The following is a 21,049-nucleotide window of genomic DNA, read 5'->3' on the forward strand; positions in this document are numbered from 1 at the left end:
TTTTGTTTATACCGGACGCACCATTGGTAGCTATGCTTTTACATTACAGTACACCTTACATCGTTATTCATATTTTTAAGACAAGCTCTAAAAATGAAAGACAAAAGTTATGAAAATTAATCATAATTCCAAAGCCATTGAAATTTTTCCATTGTTCGACTCGAGTGACATTGTAACTAATACATTTTAAATTATATGCGCATTTTGTTGCTCCTAAATATATTTAGCATTTAATGGGAAAAGGTAGACAAATAAATTGGACTAAAGAATTAAGTCGAATTATGACAGAAACCAATAAATAGAACAATTTAGGTAAGTGTAATTGGGGAAAAATATATTATTATATAAGGTCCTGAAAACTGATCTTTTTAATTTAAGTAAGATTTAAAAATACCCGAATTTATTCTGAACCGCTGGATTGTGACAAAAAATTGTGAGTTAACGCGTAACAAAAATGCGGAAAACACAAAACATTTTTTTAAAGTTTGCTTGTCAATAGCGTTAGCAAGAAGCAAAGTTGATTTCTTCTGTCGTTATTCATATTTTAAGAAAATCTCTAAAAATAAAAGACAAAAACTATGAAGAATTAATCTTCATAGTTTCATCATTCCGTAATTAATTATAATATATTAATACATAATTCCAAAGCCATTGAAAATTGTTCGACTCGACTCTAATCTTTTAACTAAAACATTTAAATTATATGTGCATTTTGCTGCTACTAAATATGTACCAATTAATTGGAAAAGTTGGACAGAAGAATTAATGCGAAAAAATACCTGAATTATTATTCAAAAATGCCTGAGATTAATCTGAACGACTGGATTATTTTTTCATCGTAAAATGCGAAGTTTAAATAAGAAAAACATTTGCGAGTAGAAAACAATGGGCTTTCTGATCGGGTTTTCAAATTGCAACTATAAGTCGCGTAGAAGTTAAACAAACAATCCTATTCAACAGGAAAAAGTTGTAAGTTAACGGCCGTAAACATTGAAAAAAATTCGTAAAAAGAGGAAAACGTAAAAATAATAATATGTATATATAATAAAGCGGAAATTGTTTAAAGTTTGTTGGTCAATAAGCGTTAGCAAAAAACAACGTTGATCTCTTCTATCATTAATTATTCATATTTTTTTTAAATCTCGAAAGTATGATAATAATAACGGTAAGTTTTCATTCTCCAACTCCAATTGATGATAAATCAAGGCATACTGATGGCCAAGAAGAGATAATGGTGTACTTTGTTATCTTATGGGAACGTCGTGAATTTCAATAAGTGGGATTGAAACTCTAACGACATATTTAATGTGGAAAATATTGCGGTACGCCTATTGGGGAACACCCAGTATATTTTTGGATGCAATGTTGTCTATGCAGTCTTCCTTTAGATTAATAAAATGGAAGAGAATAACCATGTGAATTAACCAAACTTTGTGCTGTTAACCTTAATCTGACATACTTTGTATACAACATAAAGTACCAATTTTCTGGCTTTAAAAGCATTTAACACTGTTTATGCTTGTGTATTTACAATTTATTTATCTATAACTGTGCCCTTAGTTATGCCTGCCTGTTCAACAAAGTGTGGCAAAAACGCCATTTTAAAGGTAAGTTTCCTACTTAAATATACAAAGTAAACTTTAAACCACAAATACTGAAGGAACTTTATATTTTGTAAGTAATAATTTTTCCCGCGTGGAGAAGACTGTGTGTTTTATGCCAATGTAACTTGTTCTTAGAGAAAATTGCTTAAGAGAAGAAAAGGTGTTTAATTGTATCTAAAATGCACGCACCTTCAACTCTGCTCTGCCTTTGTCCTTCTCTTAATTTCCCTGATTCTACAAATAATAGCTTTCTTTCAACCATTTTGAGTCGGGAATTTAACATCCTGGAGGCCTCATTTGTTCTAACATTAATGGGACCTAATCTGGTCTGGAATGAGATACCTTAGACCTTTGATTTCCTCTTTATAGAGACCTAAAACAGGGGACGCCCTGTGCAAGACCTGTTTCTTTGAGGCCTTTGAAAACGAAATTCACTTTACCATTGAAAGGGCCAAACTGTTCCGGCCTGGGTCCACTGTGGCAATAGGCGCATCTGGAGGAAAAGACTCTACAGTGCTGGCATATGTACTGAAACTGCTCAATGAAAAATACAACTACCAACTAAAGCTAGTGTTGCTTTCTATAGATGAAGGCATTACCGGCTATAGAGATGATAGTTTGAATACGGTAAAGCAAAATCAGGAAGATTATGGCATGCCGTTGAAAATTATGTCCTATAAAGACCTGTACGGATGGACTATGGATGAAATTGTGGCTGAAGTATTTGATTGACTGCGAGTGAAGTTGCTGTTTTTCTACTTTAATTGATTTTAGATCGGTAGAAAAAATAACTGCACCTTCTGTGGAGTTTTCAGAAGGCAGGCCTTGGACAGGGGGGCTAATTTGTTGAAAGTGGATTATTTAGCCACTGGCCACAATGCCGATGACATAGCTGAGACTGTATTGATGAATATACTTCGAGGGGACCTGGCAAGGCTGAACAGATGCACCTCAATAATAACAGTAAGAATAAATTGAATAATTCGCGTTTTTGGATTCATTAAAATCGGCTTAGGACTGCGGCGATGGCATCCCCAGAGTGAAACCATTGAAGTACACTTTTGAAAAGGAAATCGTTATGTACGCGTACTTTCGAAAGCTGGTCTACTTTTCCACGGAGTGCGTGTTTGCCCCCAATGCCTACAGGGGTCATGCAAGGGTGCTGCTAAAGGACTTGGAGAAAATTGACCCAACAGTTATAATGAACATCATTCAGTCAGGTGCATTCATTGATTTTAAAAAAATATTTTGAGGAATCGATTTTTGTCTTTCAGGCGAAACCATAAAAGTTAATGAAACCGCGAAGACGCCATCACTTACCAGATGTACACAGTGCAACTACGTCTCGTCCCAGGAGGTATGCAAGGCATGCATTCTATTAGAGGGCCTAAACAAGGGCCTGCCGCGTTTAGGCATTGGAAAATCCAGCAAAGTTAAGAGGCTATTAAAGGAGAACGAAGAAAAAAATAAGAGCTGCTGCCGAAATGATACTCAAGAATCTGCATGCATTTGTAAAGCGAATCTACCGAGTATAAAATAACATTCTTTTGTAGGAAGTAGTATAGGACATTGTGATTTAAGTTAAGCTTAACTTAAGGAAAAACGACTTGAGGTTTTTTTGGCAATCAAAAACTTTTATTGTAGTTTTAAGTTTTCAAAATAGAAACAATTTGAACACTACTTATCGAAACTACATTGCATTTTAGTTTTATACATTTACAGCATATTATTAAAAGAATATTGTTCAATAGAACCGTTTTAATTAGTACAGTAGCTAAACTTCGACTGAAAAATAATCTAACCGCTATCTATAGAAAGCACTTGGCTCTCTAAACTGTGAAGATTTCATTCAAATCGCACTTAAACCTGATTTTTGCACGCTCTATGCAAGGGGGCCTAGAAATGGATGGTTTTAACTCAAATGCCCGCTGTTATTTAAAAATTCCCAACTTCCGTTCCAGAGAAGGTGGCAGTTAAATCTTACACACCCCATAATACACTTGATTCTTTACATTGTGAAAGTTTTATTTAAATGGAAGCTTTAACTACTCTGTACGCTCGGATCTGAAAATTCCCAACTTCCGTTCTAGAGAAGGGGGAAATTTGAATATTGCACGCCCTGTAGAAAACACTTGGCTGTGTAAACGGTGAAGATTTCATTCAAATCGCAAAAAAGCATTATTTTGCGCTCTATAAACGGGAGTATAGAAATAGATAGTTTAACTGAAATGCCTGGTCTTATTAAAAAATTCTTAACTTCCGGTGCAGAGAAGGTCACACGTTATATCTTGCACACCCTATAGAAAACACTTGGCTCTGTAAACTGAAAATTTCATTCAAATCGCACTAAAACCTGATTTTTGCGCGCTCTATGCAAGGCTGCCTAGAGATGGATGCTTTAACTCGAATGCCCACTCTTATTTAAAAATTCCCAACTTCGGTTTCAGAGAAGGTGACAGGTAAATCTTACACACCCCATAAGACACTTGATTTTTTACATTGTGAAAGTTTTATTCGAATCGTACAGAATCCTGATTTTTGCGCGCTCTATAAACGCAAGTCTAGAAATGGAAGCTTTAACTACTCTGTACGCTCGGATCTGAAAATGTCCAACTTCTGTTCAAGAGAAGGGGAAATTTGAATATTGTATACCCCGTAGAAAACACTTGGCTGTGTAAACGGGAAAGATTTCATTCAAATCTAAAAAAACATTATTTTGCGCTCTATAAACGGGAGTATAGAAATTGATGGTTTAACGCAGATGCCTGGTCTTATTAAAAAAATCCTAACTTCCGCTGCATAGGGGTGCCACGTTATATCTTGCACATCCTATAGAAAACACTTGACTCTGTAAACTGTGAAGATTTCATTCAAATCGCACTAACGCTTGATTTTTGCGAGCTGTATAAACATAAGTCTAGAAATGGACGATTTAACTAGACGGCTCGCTCTTGTCTAAAAATGTTCACCTTATGTTCCAGAGAAGGTGGCAAGTTGAATCTTGCACACCCTATAGAAGACACTTTGCTCTCTAAACTGTAAAGATTTCGTTCAAATTGAACGATAATCTGATTTTTGAGCGCTCTATAAACGGGGGTCTAGAAATGGATGGTTTAACAACTCAGTTCTTACTTAAAAATATCTAAGTTGAATCTTGCGTACCCTAGAGAAGAAACTTGAGTTTTTAAGTTGTATAGAATTCATTCACATCACACAAAAACTGATTACCTTGTTAGCGGCAAATAATTATGGTCAAGTCTGAACCCGTAACTTTTTATTAAAATAAAGCTTTACGCAGGTAAGCGTTTATGGCTAACGAAGACAAATATTTTAAAAATATCTGCAATGTGCATTATATTCCCCATTTAATCAAAATTGCATAGTTTTAAGTTGTTGATATCTCCTCATAACAGTTCTCTTCTTGAACACAATGTGTTTATATGATTTTTAAATAGAATGGAGCAACTGGTAAAAAGGTGGGAAAGCCAACCTGCATAGGCATGGGCAACTATAATTAGCTGCAAATCTAAAAGTAGTGCTAAACAGAAAAAGCCGGTTATTTAACTCAACAACATCAACCCGCGTAGAAAATTGTTCTAGTTCAACGAAAACAACTCTAAGGCGCGCATAATTTCCCATTTATTATCATGGATTCAGGCGGTTGGGTTGTGGATGAAAATGATGAAGGTAAAGCCAATTTTGCCACATTCCCTGTCGAAAATACCCACCACCACTTAACATGTGATGTAACTTACACATTTTTGGAATCATTTAAATATGCGTTGTTTGTCTTTTAGCAGTTCTAATGACTAAAAGAGACAGAAATCCTTGTTCTAACGATCTCGCTTGGTATGAATTTGCCGAAAGCCAAAGCAACGATCAGTTGCTACGACCAAGCTATTCAAAACATGTTCCACGGGATCGCTACATATTTGCGGCTTTAGTTAATGCAGTTTAAGAATTTCCAAAATGTGTAACTAGACACACACTTGTGGTAGTGGTAAGGTTTTCGCTTCGGTTCCGGCATACATTTTTACTTATTGGAAAACTTTCTCGTAGCGATGTTTATAGACATAGATCAACCAAAGGAAAAATGTGAGAAAAATTACTCCAGATGGAACGAGTTGCCGGACTTGCTACTGGAGAAAGTTTTTTCATATCTGACGATCAAAGAGCGCTACTATGCGAGTTGCGTCTGCAGAAACTGGCATCGCACATTTTACCTGCCTTATGTGTGGAGGCAATTCATTCTGGAAGACCACACTTTGACCAGAAGCAAATTTAACTACTATTTAGGTTGGCAAGTAAGTGGCAAGTGGTTCATAGATTAGGTTCAGGCTGCAGCCATTTTGCGCACAACTAATAACTTTTGAGAAGTAAATTTTCTTAGAAGCAAAAATATGAAAGTGTGCAAGAGTGCCGACGCTTGTACAACTTATATGTGGAAAGCTTTTGAAAATATTTTACTGGCTAATAGACTGTTTTTGCAAGAGCGTCCAAAATCCGTCTTTCACTTATTAGCTTTAATCAGAAGTTTCTAACTTTTAGAAAGTTTGAAATAATAATTAATTGTTTGAAATTGGTTGAAAAGTTAGAACGCTATACTTGTGCTTGAAAGTGTACCCGATGTTCAAAGTTTTACTCTCGCTGATTTCTTTAAAAACTCGTTTACAAACGCGAAACGAAAAACGCTTTTAAAATGTTGGAAAACCGGGATAAAAAGTTACCAAAGTGAGACTTTCTTGTTATACAAACTTAATAAGTTTCTTAAGTTGCCAAAATTTGTGCTATTGCTTATATCCCATACATATCTCCAAAATATTACAAAATCAAACAGGAATAGAAAAATAATATGCAGGACATTAGTAATAAGAGAGGAAAGTGGCCACCTTAATCTCCAGATCCAACTCCACTCGATTCCTACATGTGCAATTTAATTTAATAAATAAACTGCATGAATGTTTCGCAAAAGTACTGGTTACCAAATGTTTCAGCTGTAAAGCACATATTTTTTCACTAAAATCAAACTTGCAAATGATTTTTTTTAAATAATAACTGATTTGTATCCTAAATCTATTCTATGTTGTCAATATTGCACTTCAGTATCGGATGAACTGGTTCTTAATTGCAAAACCATACAAGTGGATAAAAAGCAATGTAATTGCCACAAAATTGACTAAACAAATTCCGTTAAACAGCGCAACCTTTAAATGATGTGACAAAGTAATGGTAAACTTACCTAATGATGCATCGTGCCACTTGAAAGAATGATAAAACATTCTGTATAATTACATAAATAAAAACCAGTCTAAAACCCAGTTATTTGATTGGAAAAAAAGCGAAATAAATAACTCAATAAAACTTCAGTTGGTTCTCGAAAAACCATGCTCAGTTCAAGCAAGACAAGGGTTTATAGATTAGTAATCCTTCTTACCAGCTTACAGAAAGCTGGCGCCCCATCCCCCCAAAAGCATACACTACACTTGAACCCACAATGAGTATCCACACAAAGTTGAAAATAAATGTGGATTACATTCAACAGTTAACAGGCAAGATGACCAGCATTTGCCTAAATGGCACCAAAGCGGTCCATTTATCTCGTTTATGAACAAAGAACCGACGACCGATTTCGTCCGTTGCCCATGATAAACTGAACTAAATGTTCAGCTTTCCGATAAAACTCATGCGAAATTAAGGTGTTTATCATATAAAAAACGTACCGAGCTACAGAATTCACATAATGATGTAATAGTTTGCTTGCTGGCCCTTTGGGTGACTCATTGTATTGCTATGCTGTTCGATTTCGGTTTTGTCTTGTTGACGATTTTCTGTTCCGCAATCGAACTGGATTGGATATTTAGCGTAAACAAAGTTGCTTTCTCGGGTAAAGATAAACAAACATCGCCGTTCATGGGGCGACTTTTGAATGCTAAATTAAATACTCTAATATACTAATAAAAACATGAAAATGTTTTTAGCTTCATCTGTTGTGAGAGGCTGCAACAATTATTAGCAGAGCCACCAAAATCAAAGTAAAGCATTGAGGAATATGATTTGTGAATGCTTCATTTTATTGCACTATTAAGAGCGACGGATAATTAACTTGATTTTCGCACGAGCCCTCAGATCAGACTTTTGCACCATTCTTAAGAAACTTTGAATTCGTGTAGTCCGATATGTTGTACAACGTTTATCTCCTAAAGAGCAAATTCAAATTCAAGCCCGATCAGGATTTCTGGATGCTCTTTTCTACTCGCATCATTGAAAGCGACGGAATAATTAACTTGGTTGGTGCGCCAACTCAACGCACCGGCGTAGTAAATCACTTCTGTTTCTGTTACTGGGAAAACGTGACTTACAAAAAATGAGTGACCTCAGTGTCCCAAGTGAGTCATAAAAATGTTGGTGACCTTTTTTTAGATGTTAAAATTCATTATAGTGATGTGATTTATGAGTTATAACTCATTAATTCAGAAACCGGCAACAACTCAACAGAGTGTTACCCAGGCCCAGTGCTACATATGGTCTGCAAATCTCCATTTTAGCTTTGCTATTTTCTCTATGATGTCTTCTGTCCCCATTATTCTTCGAATTTTCGGTTTCTTTATGTGGTCTGTAAGCTTAAGCTTACAGAATTAATTAATTCCCAATATTGATCAGTCCATTTTCCTCTGATATCCTCAGCTTATTTATGTTGTTTTTAGTGAGCGTTAGTGTTTCGCATCCGTATGTTACCACGGAAAGCACTTACCTTTCTACATGCAAGAGCCGAAGCAAGATCAAATTTAAGTTACTCACGTTCCAAACCTCTTAAATACCAAGTTTCGCCCAAATACCGACATTATTTCAAAAATTATTCAAGAGGAACAAAAATTGATCTTTTGTCATCCTGTAGTTCGATAAGTAAGGCTTTGCCGACCTATGCCTATATAAACGTTTATCTTAAAGGTACCTGAGAAATCGCGCTGTGAATTATCGGCCACATTAAAAAACACCCGAAATATTCCCAATTGAAAGAAGAAAGCTGCTATAATCGCAAATTTCATTTAATGTCTTTCTATATAACTATAAAGTCAGGTAAGTCCAACCGCACAGTTCCAATTCAGTCGAGTGAAAAATAAAGTTAAGATAATTCTGGCAATCAGCCTGTATATGGCAACGGTTGGGTATTATTAGCATTGAGAAAGTTAATGATGTGTTGGTCATTTCTCGATTCTGCCATATCCAAAGGAGTTTGATCAAATTTGTTCTTAAGGTTAATGTTAGCCCCATTCCCAACTAAAGTTTTTATCACATTCATGCGACCCTCAAGTACCGCCAGGTGAAGAGGGATGTAATTTTCATTAGTAGTTGCATTGATATTTGCTCCGTGCTTCACTAACGCTGCAACGGCTATTTTACGGCCACTATAAGATGCAAAATGAAGAGCGGTCCAACCTTGCGAATCTGCCGCTTCAATGTCCGCTGATAGTTCCAGCAGTTTCTCCATTACAGCAATTTGGCCATTTTTTGAACTGAAGTGAAATGCAGTTTTACCTGTTGAGTCTTTACAATGAATATCGACGCCCGCGTTAAGTAGAACCAGTGTAGTTGCCTCGTGGCCCTTTTTGGTAGCCAAATGTAACGGAGTGCTTTCACCGGAGTCTTTAGAATTCTTGAATGCACCCTTAGATATTAGCAACCTCACCAAACGCTCATGATCGTTTTCCGCTGCCATGTGCAAAATAGTTTTACTCTCCTCACCTTTAATATCTATAGGTACACCTTCCAGCCACGAATAAATATTACCGCTTTCGGAGTCTTGTTGCCATAATCCTCTAGTCCTCAAAAAAAGTTCAACAACGTCATAGTGTCCTTTAGAAGCAGCTTCATGTATTGGCAAATTGCCTAATTTATTTTTGCATGCAACGCCAGCTCTATTCTGTATTAACTCCCCAACCGTATTAGAGTGTCCGTGATGGGAGGCCCAATAAAGAGCGGTATTTCCTTGGTTGTCGGCGGCATCTACCATGGCCCCATAATTCAATAAAGTCCTTACTACATCAAGGTGGCCGTTTTGGGCGGCCCAATGCAAAGCTGGCGTTTGATTTTTGCGTTTGGGATTTACAGCAGCGCCGCTGTCTAATAGAGCTCGAGCAGCGAGCAAACGTCCGTTTCTGGCCGCTATATCCAACGGCGTTAGTTTGTTCCCATCCTTGCTTTCTTTGTTTGCTCCCTTCTGCAGTAACAACTTCACTACCTCATGGTGTCCCCGTTCTGCTGCCCAATGAAGGGCCGTTCGGTTTAGTTTTCCTTTGCGGTTAACGTTCACGTCTTTACTCAGGAGAAATTCAATCACATTCAATTCGCCCTTTCGGGCAGCAAAGTGCAATGGACATTCCTTTTTACTATCCCGTTTTTCCAAGTCTGCGTTATATGCAGATAAAATCTCTACGGTGCTTGAATGGCCGAACTCTGCTGCTGCATGTATTAGTCTTTTCTCATCCGGACCAACAGCTTGGTTAATATTGAACCCTTGTTGCAAGTACAGAGACAGTGTTTCGGTTTGCCCTGATACGGCCAATTTATATACTAAGGCATTTATTTTGGGCACCGATTTAGCAGTTTTGGATAACACTTTGCGTTTTCCTATATCAGCACTGACTGGGAATGACTCTATGATGTTCACTTTTTGCTTGCATTTATTCAATACGCCGCATTGGGAAGCAACAAAGATAAACTTCTGGGATTCTTCTTCGACTAACATTGCAATTAATTTCATCAAAATTCGTTCTTCCTTTGTGAACTGAGCCACATCGGTTATTTCACATACAATCAATTGATCAGGGCAGGGAAACTGCAATTGTCTATCCATAATCAGTTTGCTTATTGTCTGCCAGTCTAGGAAAATATTAGTAACGCCGTTTTCCTCCACCGCTGCCAGTACTAAAACACTAACTGGTCGCGTATCTGAACACTCCAGTATCAGACAGTTTTTGCTCTTTTTTTGTAGAAATTGCTGAAGACGCTGTTTCATATATACTTGAAAACTTTCTAAACCACTTTTGCACTTTGACGAGAGTTTTTTTAAGTTTACTGAGGCGGGCGTGGAAGACATTGCTAACAAACAAACAAACAAGGACTGGCAATAACGATCAATGTTTCACTGACGCGTTATCATCAATTGAAACAGTTATTTTTAGAGAAGCGCTCTCAAGTGTCGGGAAATAACGGCAAATATCCATAAATAAGTATAGATACGGACAATCATGCCGGTTTACAGATAAGCTTATTTTAGCAGTTGCAATCGCTTAAACAATACAATAAGTATAGTGATGTTCTTAATTGAAAAAGTTTGCAAAACCGTTTTATCTCACATGATCTTGGAAATGTCTTTAAAAAATGCTAGATAAAGTTATATTGTTTTAAAGATATCGACATTGATTGTCCCAATAGGAATTCCAAATTTCCACAGCCATATGGGTGTCTTTTAGATAACAAGAATTGCTTTTTCTAAAGCTGGTGCTACCATGACGCACAATAGAAATAGCTTGCCATTTTTATTACAATCCCTTCTTCAAATGGCTTTTTCACAGTTAAAATTCATTGCGATTGTGAATTTCGGTCTTGAATAACTAATCGAAAATGTATAAAAATAATGTGTTTATGACGATGACACGTAGTCACACAATAAAATTGTGAGTAGGTAATGGTTTCGATACTTTCAGAATACTGCTCACTTGAGTAACTATCGATATCGATATATCGATACTTTGTCAGTATTGTATCATCCCTAATCCTTCTTACCAGCTTTCTGCAAGCTGGCGCCCCATCCTCCAAAAAGCATACACTACACTTGAACACATTCGTGTCTAAATGGCAATAAATTGGTACTTTTATCCCGTTTAGGAACAAAGAACCGACGACCGATTTCGTCCGTTGTCCATAATAGACTGAGCTAAATGTTCAACTCTGCAAAACGCACCGAGCTACAGAAATTATTTGTTCGCTTTTCGAACGACTCATGCTTTGCTTTTATGTTCGATTTCTGTTTTTTACTGTTGACCATTTTGTAGAAATTTCCGATTCAGGACCCAGCTGGTTTGGATATTTGTCGTTACCAAAGTAGCTTTACCAGTCAAAGATAAACAAACATTATTTTGCTTCATTTTCGTGAAACTTTTTTTGCTTCTTATGTTGTGAGAGACTAGTTAATTAGTATGCTTATTGAGCACTGCAAAAAGGAACACCTTACATAATCCCAATTTGCAAAAAAGTAGGCACAAATTAAATAAAATCAAGAATTCAGGGATGTAAACTGGTGGAATTAAATTAAATTCACATCACATCACACAGAGTATGGAAAGGACCACAATGTGAATTCTCACCAGTTAATGAAACAAATTCCGTTAAGCAGTAGTAAAAATTTTAAAAAGCTATAGACTCAGTTCAATTCCTTTGATTTTAAAAGATAAGTTGTCAATGAAAACCTTTGATATTTTAGTATGTTTTGGATCATCTTAGAACATCCCTTTGTCTGCAAACCATCGGAAAGAACATTAAAAAACTAATCATAAAACCGATGTTGAATTTTTCGAATTTGTACGAATTCATGAACATCATGTCCTGGTTCATTGAGCAGCACGTGGAAAATGACCCCATGAAAATGGGAGTGGGCAGCAATATTCTGTACTTAAAATTCACATTTCCGTGCAACATGACCACCAGAGATGACATCGAAAGTGTGAGGCTTTTTGGGACTGGTGGAAAATTATTGGCTGGCCTAAAACGATTGATGGGAAATTTCCCGAAACTGCAAACCCTAGAATTGATCGATTTGATGTTGGAGCCTTGTGAGGCGCAGTTTTTGTTGGACGAAGTGTGTCAGACCTGTTGTTTAACGTTAAGAAAGCTCAGTTTGATCAACGTAACCAAAACCCCTTATCAAGTATTGCATGTTGGAGTGTTTCTGAATCTTTTCGTAAGTAAAAAAACGCCGAACTATGTTCAAGAGGATGCGAAGTTTAAATTGCAGGAATTACATATTAGCCCTCAAAACTTGGGAGACGACTTGGTTGAGCTTCTGGGCTTCACCCACTTGAAACACTTGCACATTGTTCAAAACAGATACACTACTGATGAGGGATTTGTGAAACCGATCATGTCAGCCAGCTGGAAGAAAGTCAGATCAATGAATAAAGGATTGGGGGTTCATTTGGAGGTTGAGAGCAATAAATTCAAAACTGTGGTTTGGCAGGAAGGAGCGCCGGTCAGGAGTATATTGTATGATTCTCCGCATATTGGTGTAAGTTACGTTTCTTTCACTATTCTAATCACATAATCAGAAGACATTGGAATGTTTAGGCGAAAGTCGACGTTCTCATGAACACCATTGATTACTTTAAACAAGAATTAAGAACATACGGCCACTTGAACATCCCAAGATTCCACATGCCCAAACAGTTCTGCGAGCGGAACGACGAAAACTTCCTCATGCTTGTCAGGTCTTGCAAGTTCTTATCAACTCTGGTACGGACAACAACGAATTCAAATTTATAGCCCTTAAAGACGTACTTATTTTAGGTAATCACCGAAAAAATCTCCACATCGACTGTTCTGCTTCTGGCATATAGTGGGCGAAATTTAAAGTGGCTGCACGTACGAGGGAACGCTGTAGTGCAAAAATGCGACTGGCCCAAAAGTCCGGAATGGTCCGAGGAATTCTACAGTTGGTTGAAATTTAACAGCAGCTCATACGAGTTGGTGGAAAAGGAAGTGTCCCAAATGTTCGGCTACAACTGGAAGTTCTTGAGAGACAAGGCATTTAAAATGCTTGAAGTAAATTTGCATGATTATTGACTAAGTGATAAAAAGGGGCAAACCAAACGCAGGCTGTGCATGTAATTATATATGAAAATTTTCCAAGAAAGTAACCACATTGAATAATAAGACATTGTTAACTGTGACAAGTTTAGGAATAACTAAACTAAAGAAAATTTTGCAAATAGTTGGATAATTTAGAACGTATCATGTGGACAGTATTGAAAAAATATAATACAATTATTAACAATTTAATGTCGCCACTATAAAACGTTTGCTGGGGCTGGAGCTGGAGCAGACATTATATTGAGATAAACCAAAAGTTTTTCCGATTTTCTCCGTCTTTTTCTCGAATTGTTTTTACCAAATAAAGATGTTATATATATTTTTAAAGCTTTTGAACTGCTCTATCATAATATATATTAAAATTTTCAATTGGCCGTATATTCCTTTTTTTTACTTCAATAAGAACCATGAAAAAATCTAAAATTCGTGTCCTTTTACGCTATTACTGGAAACAAGCCTTCAACGCAACTGCAGGAAAAAAGAATATATGAGAAATTGATGGCGACAATCTGGTTTCGGATCGTACTGCGCAAAATTGGTTCAAACGTGGAATTCCGAGGCGTAATTCATTTTGAGCTGATTCAAATGGTCGGACTATCGACGCATACCTCTACTGCGCCCAACTTGAGCGAATGTATGCGGCACTTGGCGCAGAGAAAATACCTCGCTTTGATCAATCGAAAGCGCGTACTCGTGCAACAAAACAACGCAAAACTCAGGAAAAAAATTAAATCTCGAGGCGATTTAACTTCTTCCTTGTTCAGCGTATAGTCCAAACCTTGTGTCTTCCGACTATCATCTCTTCCGCCCCATGCCACACTTCCAGCTATAGCTTCAAATGGTCTTTACTTTGAAACTTAATTGTTTGCATTTTTGCTGTTAAATTATGTTTAAATTTTTAATAAAAATCGGAAAAACTTTTGGTTTGCACTTACGAAGGAAACGTTTAAAAATATGCCACGAAACAAACGGATTCGCAAAATCCAATATCTCGTATGTATGTGAATATATTCATGAATTCAAGAATAATATCTGTGAATTACCTGTCAATTTCACTCATAGTGTGGAATATTGATGTACATTTGAGAATATAAATGTCCTAAAGTATCCATATTCCGTTGCATAATTATTCTCAATGTATTGGTGTAGCGTTCAGGCGGTCGGGACATAATGGGATCACGCCAATAGACTCCATTTGAATCGCAAATGAAGAGGGCCGGAGAAGGAATGTGATCTCGCATATAACACCATACACAATCTCGCAAGATATCCACTATCTGAACAGAGACAATAAAAACAGTTATAATTTATCTGCATGCAAGAAATGCGCACAATTATCAATAGCAACTTTTCCCTAAGATTTCTGGCGTTTTTGGGCAGTTAACTAACAATGGCTTTTCTGAACGCGCGTTCAAATTGCCACTTTTGCCAGAGGCATAAACGTGTCAGAGAGAAGTCCAGACAAATAAAAGTTACCAAAAGTTTATCAAATAGCTGTAATTACTCGTAAAATAGGGACATAAGTTCAAGTGTCTGTTTCAAATAGCCCCTGAAATAACATTAACGAACTCAGAAGAAGTCTGCAATTCATTACCTTGAATTTGTTAAAAACCAGCGAATTATATTTATTTCTAGAATTTCTTTTCAAAAAATAATTCAATTAGAGGAAACTGTAAATGTATTAATTTTTACGTGGAAAATCCCTCAAGAGCATTTACTAAAAGAATAAAATCATATCAATGATGGATTAAAATATGTTCTCGTTGAATTTAGAATTTTCTGAATCACATAGACAAGGCGTTTCATTCATTTCAACCACGTATTCTACGTCCGAAAATAACTTTTGTTTCCTATATAAATGATAGCTCAAAAATGCTTTGCTATGGATTTACAGGGTATTGAAATTTAATTTAAAAAATACAAAATGATGGATTTCTTTAATACGCATGGAGATATTTTAACTAAATTTTCCAGGGATCAATAGCTAGAGAAGACGCATGTTTTCGCAGTAAAATATGTCTGCTAAATTTTGCCAGTAGCGTGCGTACCTGGACGCTGCCAAAATTGATCGTATTTTTTAATTATGACAAATACTTTTCCAATTCCCCGTTTTATTAAAAACAAAAAATATCTCTGTTTAGGTGTAGAGCAGAAGTTTGTTCTGAGATGATAGAAATGAATTTAGCGCAAGAAGAGAGTGCAACTTTTTTTAGGCAATGAAAGTCTTTGCTACAGCATGCTCAACATGCTTATTGAAATGAAGACGGGCGTCTAGCTTGAATCCCAGGTATTTCACCTCTTTTACTGGTTCGATTCGAGTATTTTGGACCATGAGTGGCGCTACGATTTTATTGTTGATAAATTTACGCGAAAAGACAATAACTTCAGTCCTCCTGGGATTCACTTTGTCGAAATACGGCGTCAATAAATTCAGGTGAAATGAAATGCGAGATAAAAAGACGATATGTAAATACCAACGGCGGATCCAGGGGGAGGGCTTATGGCGGATCTACCAGGGGGATCATAAGCCCTACCCCTTGTGCTGGGTTTATGTCAACTAACGATTATTTTTCTAATTTCATAGACATCAAAAGACTGAATTTCTAGTACATAAACTGCCCTGACTTAAAAGCTGGATGCCCCCATGATAAATACCCGCATCATCAGCGCATTGTGCCATTTCTGTATGCACGTATATGTAGAACGAAGACTTAACTAGTATTACTTTGGCATTAGAATGTTTAGGAAACCAAATTCTTACCTCAAAACATCGCAATGAAGGCAAAACATCCCGAATGTTTGACAAAGGGGGCGGCAATAACTGTCCCAAAGCCATAACATCGATAACTTTAATAGTAGTGTCAAGTAAAACTGTGTAATTTTCGTTTCCAGTCTCCTTGCTGTGGTCTCCCATGCTTTTCCACTGATGAATCAGGGTAGCTGTTAATGCTCGTATCAGCACCGAACAATAGCAAAGAGCCGGACGAGAAACGGCCACAAAGCTCAATAAGTCCCATAGAAGCGGCGTGTTTGTAAATTTTCGCCTGATAAATAAATCACGTTCGATTGTGACCTGCAATGAAAAAATATATGAAAACTTTGATAAAAGAGGCCGACGACGTTCAAATACCTTAGAAAATTCTTCCTCTGGCCACGGCAAGCCGTTGTACATGACATCGGGGCTAACAAATTGTACTAAAAGCAGTGAAAGTAGTGTCATACTATCCAGGGACATTTCCGAATATTTCTCTTCCTCCATTAAAGTACAACAAGACTTTAAGACACAAATTAGTTCAGCAATATTCGCTGCTATCACGTCAGTAGGGATTACGTCTGCTACAAAAGCCTTCCGTTTGCCCAATCCGATGATTCCTCCATTGAACACCGTGGAATGTTTAGTTAGCGGTATTGTTTTGCTCTGAAACAATTCAAATTTAGTCAATCTACAAATTGTTTTCTTTGCTGCCTTACAATGTTTTTATTCTGTTTCAATAACATTTTTTCACTGCTATCATGAACGGTGCTATTTTTAGCCCCAAACAGGACTTTTTCGCTGCAAAACAGAGCTTTTTCCAGCAATTCTCGGAGCGCCAACACTTTGGCAACTTTCGAGTAAATGCATAGCCGTTTTAGGATACTACCGGCTCTTTGGCAGCCTCTCAATTTCGTCGACGTGCCTGAAAGTTAATAAAATCATAATAATTTTAAATGAATAGACAATAGTATCCACATACCTTCAGCCCTGCAGCATGCAAAGAAGTAATTTACTGCTGACTGAGTTAAGTTTAGTATAACCCTTATTGGGGGGCTATAAGAGCTGGAAACCATAGGAATTCCAGTTTTGTCTAATATATCAGCTATAATATGCACATGGTGAACTTCGCTGGAAAACACTGAGGTCAAGTTAATAAAGTTTTCCTCCAAAGCTCTCGACACAAAGCGACAATTCAACAGAGATATTTTATCGCTTTTTTCCCATTCCAGCAGCGTCAACAAGTTGGTCCACATCTGGGACAGGTCTAAAGTTTCTTCGTTCGATTGTGTGTACTTTTGGATGTTTCGACTCAATATTTGTTCGAGAACAACAGAGAAATGACCGCCTTTCTCTGAATAAGCAGGAACGGTTTTGTCGACTAGCTCACTGGTGATGATTTTTAATACGAAACCTAATTGATCTGGAGTCTTTGCATATTCCATTAGAAATGTAATTGCTCTCACTAAGACGGCAGGATTAATACGACCTGAAATTGTTGCCTTCGATAAACATCACTATGTTTTACTTAGTTGTTTTGATTGCAATTATTTAACAAATAAGTTTTCTAGTAAAAGGATTAATAGGTAGTGGAAACCAACCTAATACAACCTGAAATTGTTGCCTTCGATAAACATCACTATGTTTTACTTAGTTGTTTTGATTGCAATTATTTAACAAATAAGTTTTCTAGTAAAAGGATTAATAGGTAGTGGAAACCAACCTAAATATAGAATCAATCTGTATCCAACAGCTTGAACAATTTTATTGGAGCTGAGCAACATTTCGTTGATTTCTGAAATGTTTTTCGCACATGATGACAACATATCGACAGCAGTTCCATGTCTAACTGATTCCTCAATTTCTTGCAGAATATTCTCTATATAAACAAATCTTGTGAGAATTCATGTTCTTAGTCTGAACAGAACTGGCACACTCACCTAACAGTTCCAAGGCTTTCTCTCGAATATCCGTTTTGGCTGATTCGTTGCAGCCTTTTAATTTGGTTATTTGCGCGCAGCTTAGAATTAAATTCAGGATTTGGATTCCGCCAGTTTGGCATTGGAGGATTAAAGAAATAATGTGTTCCTAAAATTCAAAATCACAACCAATTAGATGCTTAGTTTAGTGGCTCGAGCCGAGTTCTTTACCTCTAAAGCTTCGGGCGTGCCGAAGTATTTGATCCAATCGTCTGTAAAGTGTCTCAATTTTCCAATTATATCTACAGTTACTAAAAGGCAAAAAATAATCTATGAAAATAACATATTTGTCGGTTTTATCGCATTTAACTAGTAATACATTCGTTGATGTTGATTGTTGGTGTTTAAGTACATAGAGGATGACTCAATGTGGAATCGAGGGAATCAAAGAGGTGATGGAACTGAGAAAAATAAGTGAAAAACTTCATAGAATATATTCACACACGATTGGTTTCCGAGATGCAAGGGGTAAAAATTAGAAATTCGGTTTTTCCGATCGCTTGCGGCTTTTGGGATGTTTGGCATCGTAGGTAAAAAAATTAGTGATAAGATTTCCTATCATTTTATTTGTGGTAAGGAAGAACTAAAGAAATATATAGAAACAACATATTGAAGCTCAAACTGCATTGTCGAATTGAAAAAAAAATCGATACAGCGGGTGTCTAATTTGAGTAATTTTTAATGTAACCATATATATTAAATTTTTATTTCAAATTTTCTATGAATTTTAAGCTTCAACATGAGCCTTCACAATCCGAAGAAGAAGACCTTCACAATCGGATCAAGAGCAAAAAGTTATCGCTGCAAGACCATAAAGTTGATTGAGATAATTGATGAGACCATAGAGATTGATGAGAGCACCTTTTAAATAGAAGAGACGGTTGAAAAAATCACAAACTGATTTACCTTTAAACTTTTGGCGTTGAGATCACAAAAAAACTATTTTGCGTCCATCTAGGAGCGTGTCGATGTTTTCGCAATTTTGCATTTTTTTATTTGCCTCCCTATAGAAACTTTAACTGAGGTGCATATTTTTTACCACAACAAGGACTAACAGAACACAAACGGTTTTAGATAACGCTTCAAAACGAAACCAAATCGATTAAAGCAATCAGAATTTATCCAGTTCCAAAGTTACGACAAATTTGGCTGTGTAACGTTTAGTTTGCTGAGCAGTTTATTTGGTTCTAGTAACTTGTATCTAGTCGGTTTTCTCGTTTTTTGTTTTAATTTAAAATACTAAATAGTTTGATTAAAATGTTTCTTTGTTACGGACATTCAATGGCCCGCAACCAAAATAATAGCGAAATAAATCACGAAACGTTGGTAATTCGGATATTTGATATTGCATCATTTAAACCCAATTCCAACAACATTCATAATTCCTACTGCCGTCAGAATTACAATTCAAATTTAACAAAATCACATCTGAGAACTTACAAATATTTCTCGTATCATGGCATATGGAAGACAATAGTGTATTGGATAAGTACATCAGCTGCAAAATGTATGGAACGGTTGCCTTTTTTTGCAAACGAATTGCATCTGAGTCGGTGAAAACTTCCTTCAGACTCAACTGAAATAGAAAACCGAATTTGAAACTCCGTTGGGTTACTTTTGATCCTTACGCATACCCTAAAGGTTTCAATGATGGCTTGTCTGATGTCTTTAGTATGGCTCCCAGCTAAATGTCCCAGAATTCCGACCACCGATTTCAATTTTGGTGAACTTCGCACTTGATCACATGATCTATTTTGGGAAAAATCCTTCAGTCCCACTGACAAAACTCTGGTAATGACTGTGTTTGGAAAACAGCTTCCCACATGAGCCACCACCCAGTCAAAGTATGGCGAGTGTTTTACAGAAGTGTCTGAAACAGCCCTTTGTATAAACCGACTAAGTCGTCGTGAACAATTGCCCTGCTTACCTAATAAGGCACTAATGCAGGCTTCTGTATCAGAATGAATTAGACTAGATAAGCACTTGGTGTTAATGTCCACAAGTGTTCGCGTACCCCGACAAGCCATCCATAATTGCAGGGTTTCGTTTAGATCTGCAATAATTAAAATTCCATTAAAAAGCGCCTGGCATTACAGTCAATAAGTGTTACTTGTGGAAATGTGGGCTCTTCCTGCATATTTGGTAGATATTTCGCCCAATAGCTCCAGCGACCAAGTGCTTATCGTGGGCGCCCATGCAATCGAATTCTCGGAAATAAGATAGATCAGTGCTGCATGAATTTCTGATACTATCAGCTCATCGGTTTCAATAGGCTCGGGCAATTTTCCAGTTTTAATTTCCGTCTAAACATTCAAACGACGGCTTTAAACAGCGAATATTTGGATGGTTTAAGACGTACCTCAATAGATTCGATGTAGTTAGACGCAGCGGCATCAAATACCTTACAGAAGTACTCAAATACTGCTCCCCTACATGCTGGCAACTTTTTTAGAAGAACCAAAGCAGTTTTCGTTAGTTCCAGGGAGTTCTGACGACTGAACTTTCGGGTGCCGCTTATAAACGCTTTCAGCTCATTTAACAAGTCTTGCTGAGGCAAATCACGTACTACGGCTGTTTCGGCGATCATTTTCGAGCTCCTTAAAATAACAAACACCAAACCGGTTCACTCGGACACTGCCGCAGTTTCACACTTTTAACATATCAGGAATTCAAGGGTATTAATCAAGTGTGTGCCAGATATAGTAAGTAAATTATTAAATTATTATTTCTTCTTCTTCTTCTTCTTTGGGGTTTTTTTTTGGCACAACCAACTAGGGGTATTTTGCCAGCTCGTCACGTAAGAGGTCCAGTAAGCGGGCTTGTGCCCCTGATCCTCTAAAGTCTTACTC

The 21,049-nt window shown here is 36.9% G+C and overlaps 4 protein-coding genes across 5 annotated transcripts; 2 read left to right on the plus strand and 2 right to left on the minus strand.

Annotated features, from left to right (window-relative positions):
* Positions 1–1,399: 1,399 nt before the first annotated feature.
* On the plus strand, positions 1,400–3,352 carry LOC109539585 (cytoplasmic tRNA 2-thiolation protein 1). Its single transcript, XM_019907421.2, has 5 exons — positions 1,400–1,607; positions 1,974–2,324; positions 2,379–2,567; positions 2,620–2,824; positions 2,879–3,352. Exons 1-5 carry the CDS (start codon positions 1,563–1,565, stop codon positions 3,142–3,144), a joined length of 1,056 nt encoding a protein of 351 aa, XP_019762980.1. The 5' UTR covers positions 1,400–1,562; the 3' UTR covers positions 3,145–3,352.
* Positions 3,353–5,111: 1,759 nt separating this feature from the next.
* LOC109539584 lies at positions 5,112–14,580 on the plus strand. Of its 2 annotated transcripts, none has more exons than XM_019907419.2 (6): positions 5,112–5,291; positions 5,664–5,908; positions 12,088–12,564; positions 12,619–12,888; positions 12,948–13,112; positions 13,167–14,580. In XM_019907419.2, exons 1-6 carry the CDS (start codon positions 5,252–5,254, stop codon positions 13,440–13,442), a joined length of 1,473 nt encoding a protein of 490 aa, XP_019762978.1. In that variant the 5' UTR covers positions 5,112–5,251; the 3' UTR covers positions 13,443–14,580. The 2 variants fall into 2 exon arrangements, with proteins under 2 accessions (XP_019762978.1, XP_019762979.1); XM_019907420.2 differs by lacking the exon at positions 5,112–5,291 and adding an exon at positions 5,406–5,604.
* LOC109539583 (putative ankyrin repeat protein RF_0381) lies at positions 8,635–11,569 on the minus strand. Its single transcript, XM_019907418.2, has one exon. It carries the CDS (start codon positions 10,699–10,701, stop codon positions 8,746–8,748), a length of 1,956 nt encoding a protein of 651 aa, XP_019762977.1. The 5' UTR covers positions 10,702–11,569; the 3' UTR covers positions 8,635–8,745.
* Positions 14,461–21,043, minus strand: LOC109539581 (integrator complex subunit 5). The gene is made up of 13 exons (XM_019907415.2): positions 20,560–21,043; positions 20,311–20,503; positions 20,128–20,253; positions 19,835–20,070; positions 19,641–19,776; positions 18,372–18,451; positions 18,162–18,309; positions 17,945–18,100; positions 17,204–17,710; positions 16,941–17,146; positions 16,600–16,887; positions 16,231–16,542; positions 14,461–14,746 (listed from the first exon to the last, which is right to left on the minus strand). The coding sequence occupies exons 1-13, from the start codon at positions 20,785–20,787 to the stop codon at positions 14,522–14,524; spliced, it is 2,841 nt and encodes a 946-aa protein (XP_019762974.1). The 5' UTR covers positions 20,788–21,043; the 3' UTR covers positions 14,461–14,521.
* Positions 21,044–21,049: the final 6 nt, after the last annotated feature.

This window comes from Dendroctonus ponderosae, unplaced genomic scaffold, assembly GCF_020466585.1.
Source record: "Dendroctonus ponderosae isolate FM_Combo_2020 unplaced genomic scaffold, Dpon_F_20191213v2 Dpon_F_20191213_5, whole genome shotgun sequence".
Classification (NCBI taxonomy): Eukaryota; Metazoa; Arthropoda; class Insecta; order Coleoptera; family Curculionidae; genus Dendroctonus; species Dendroctonus ponderosae.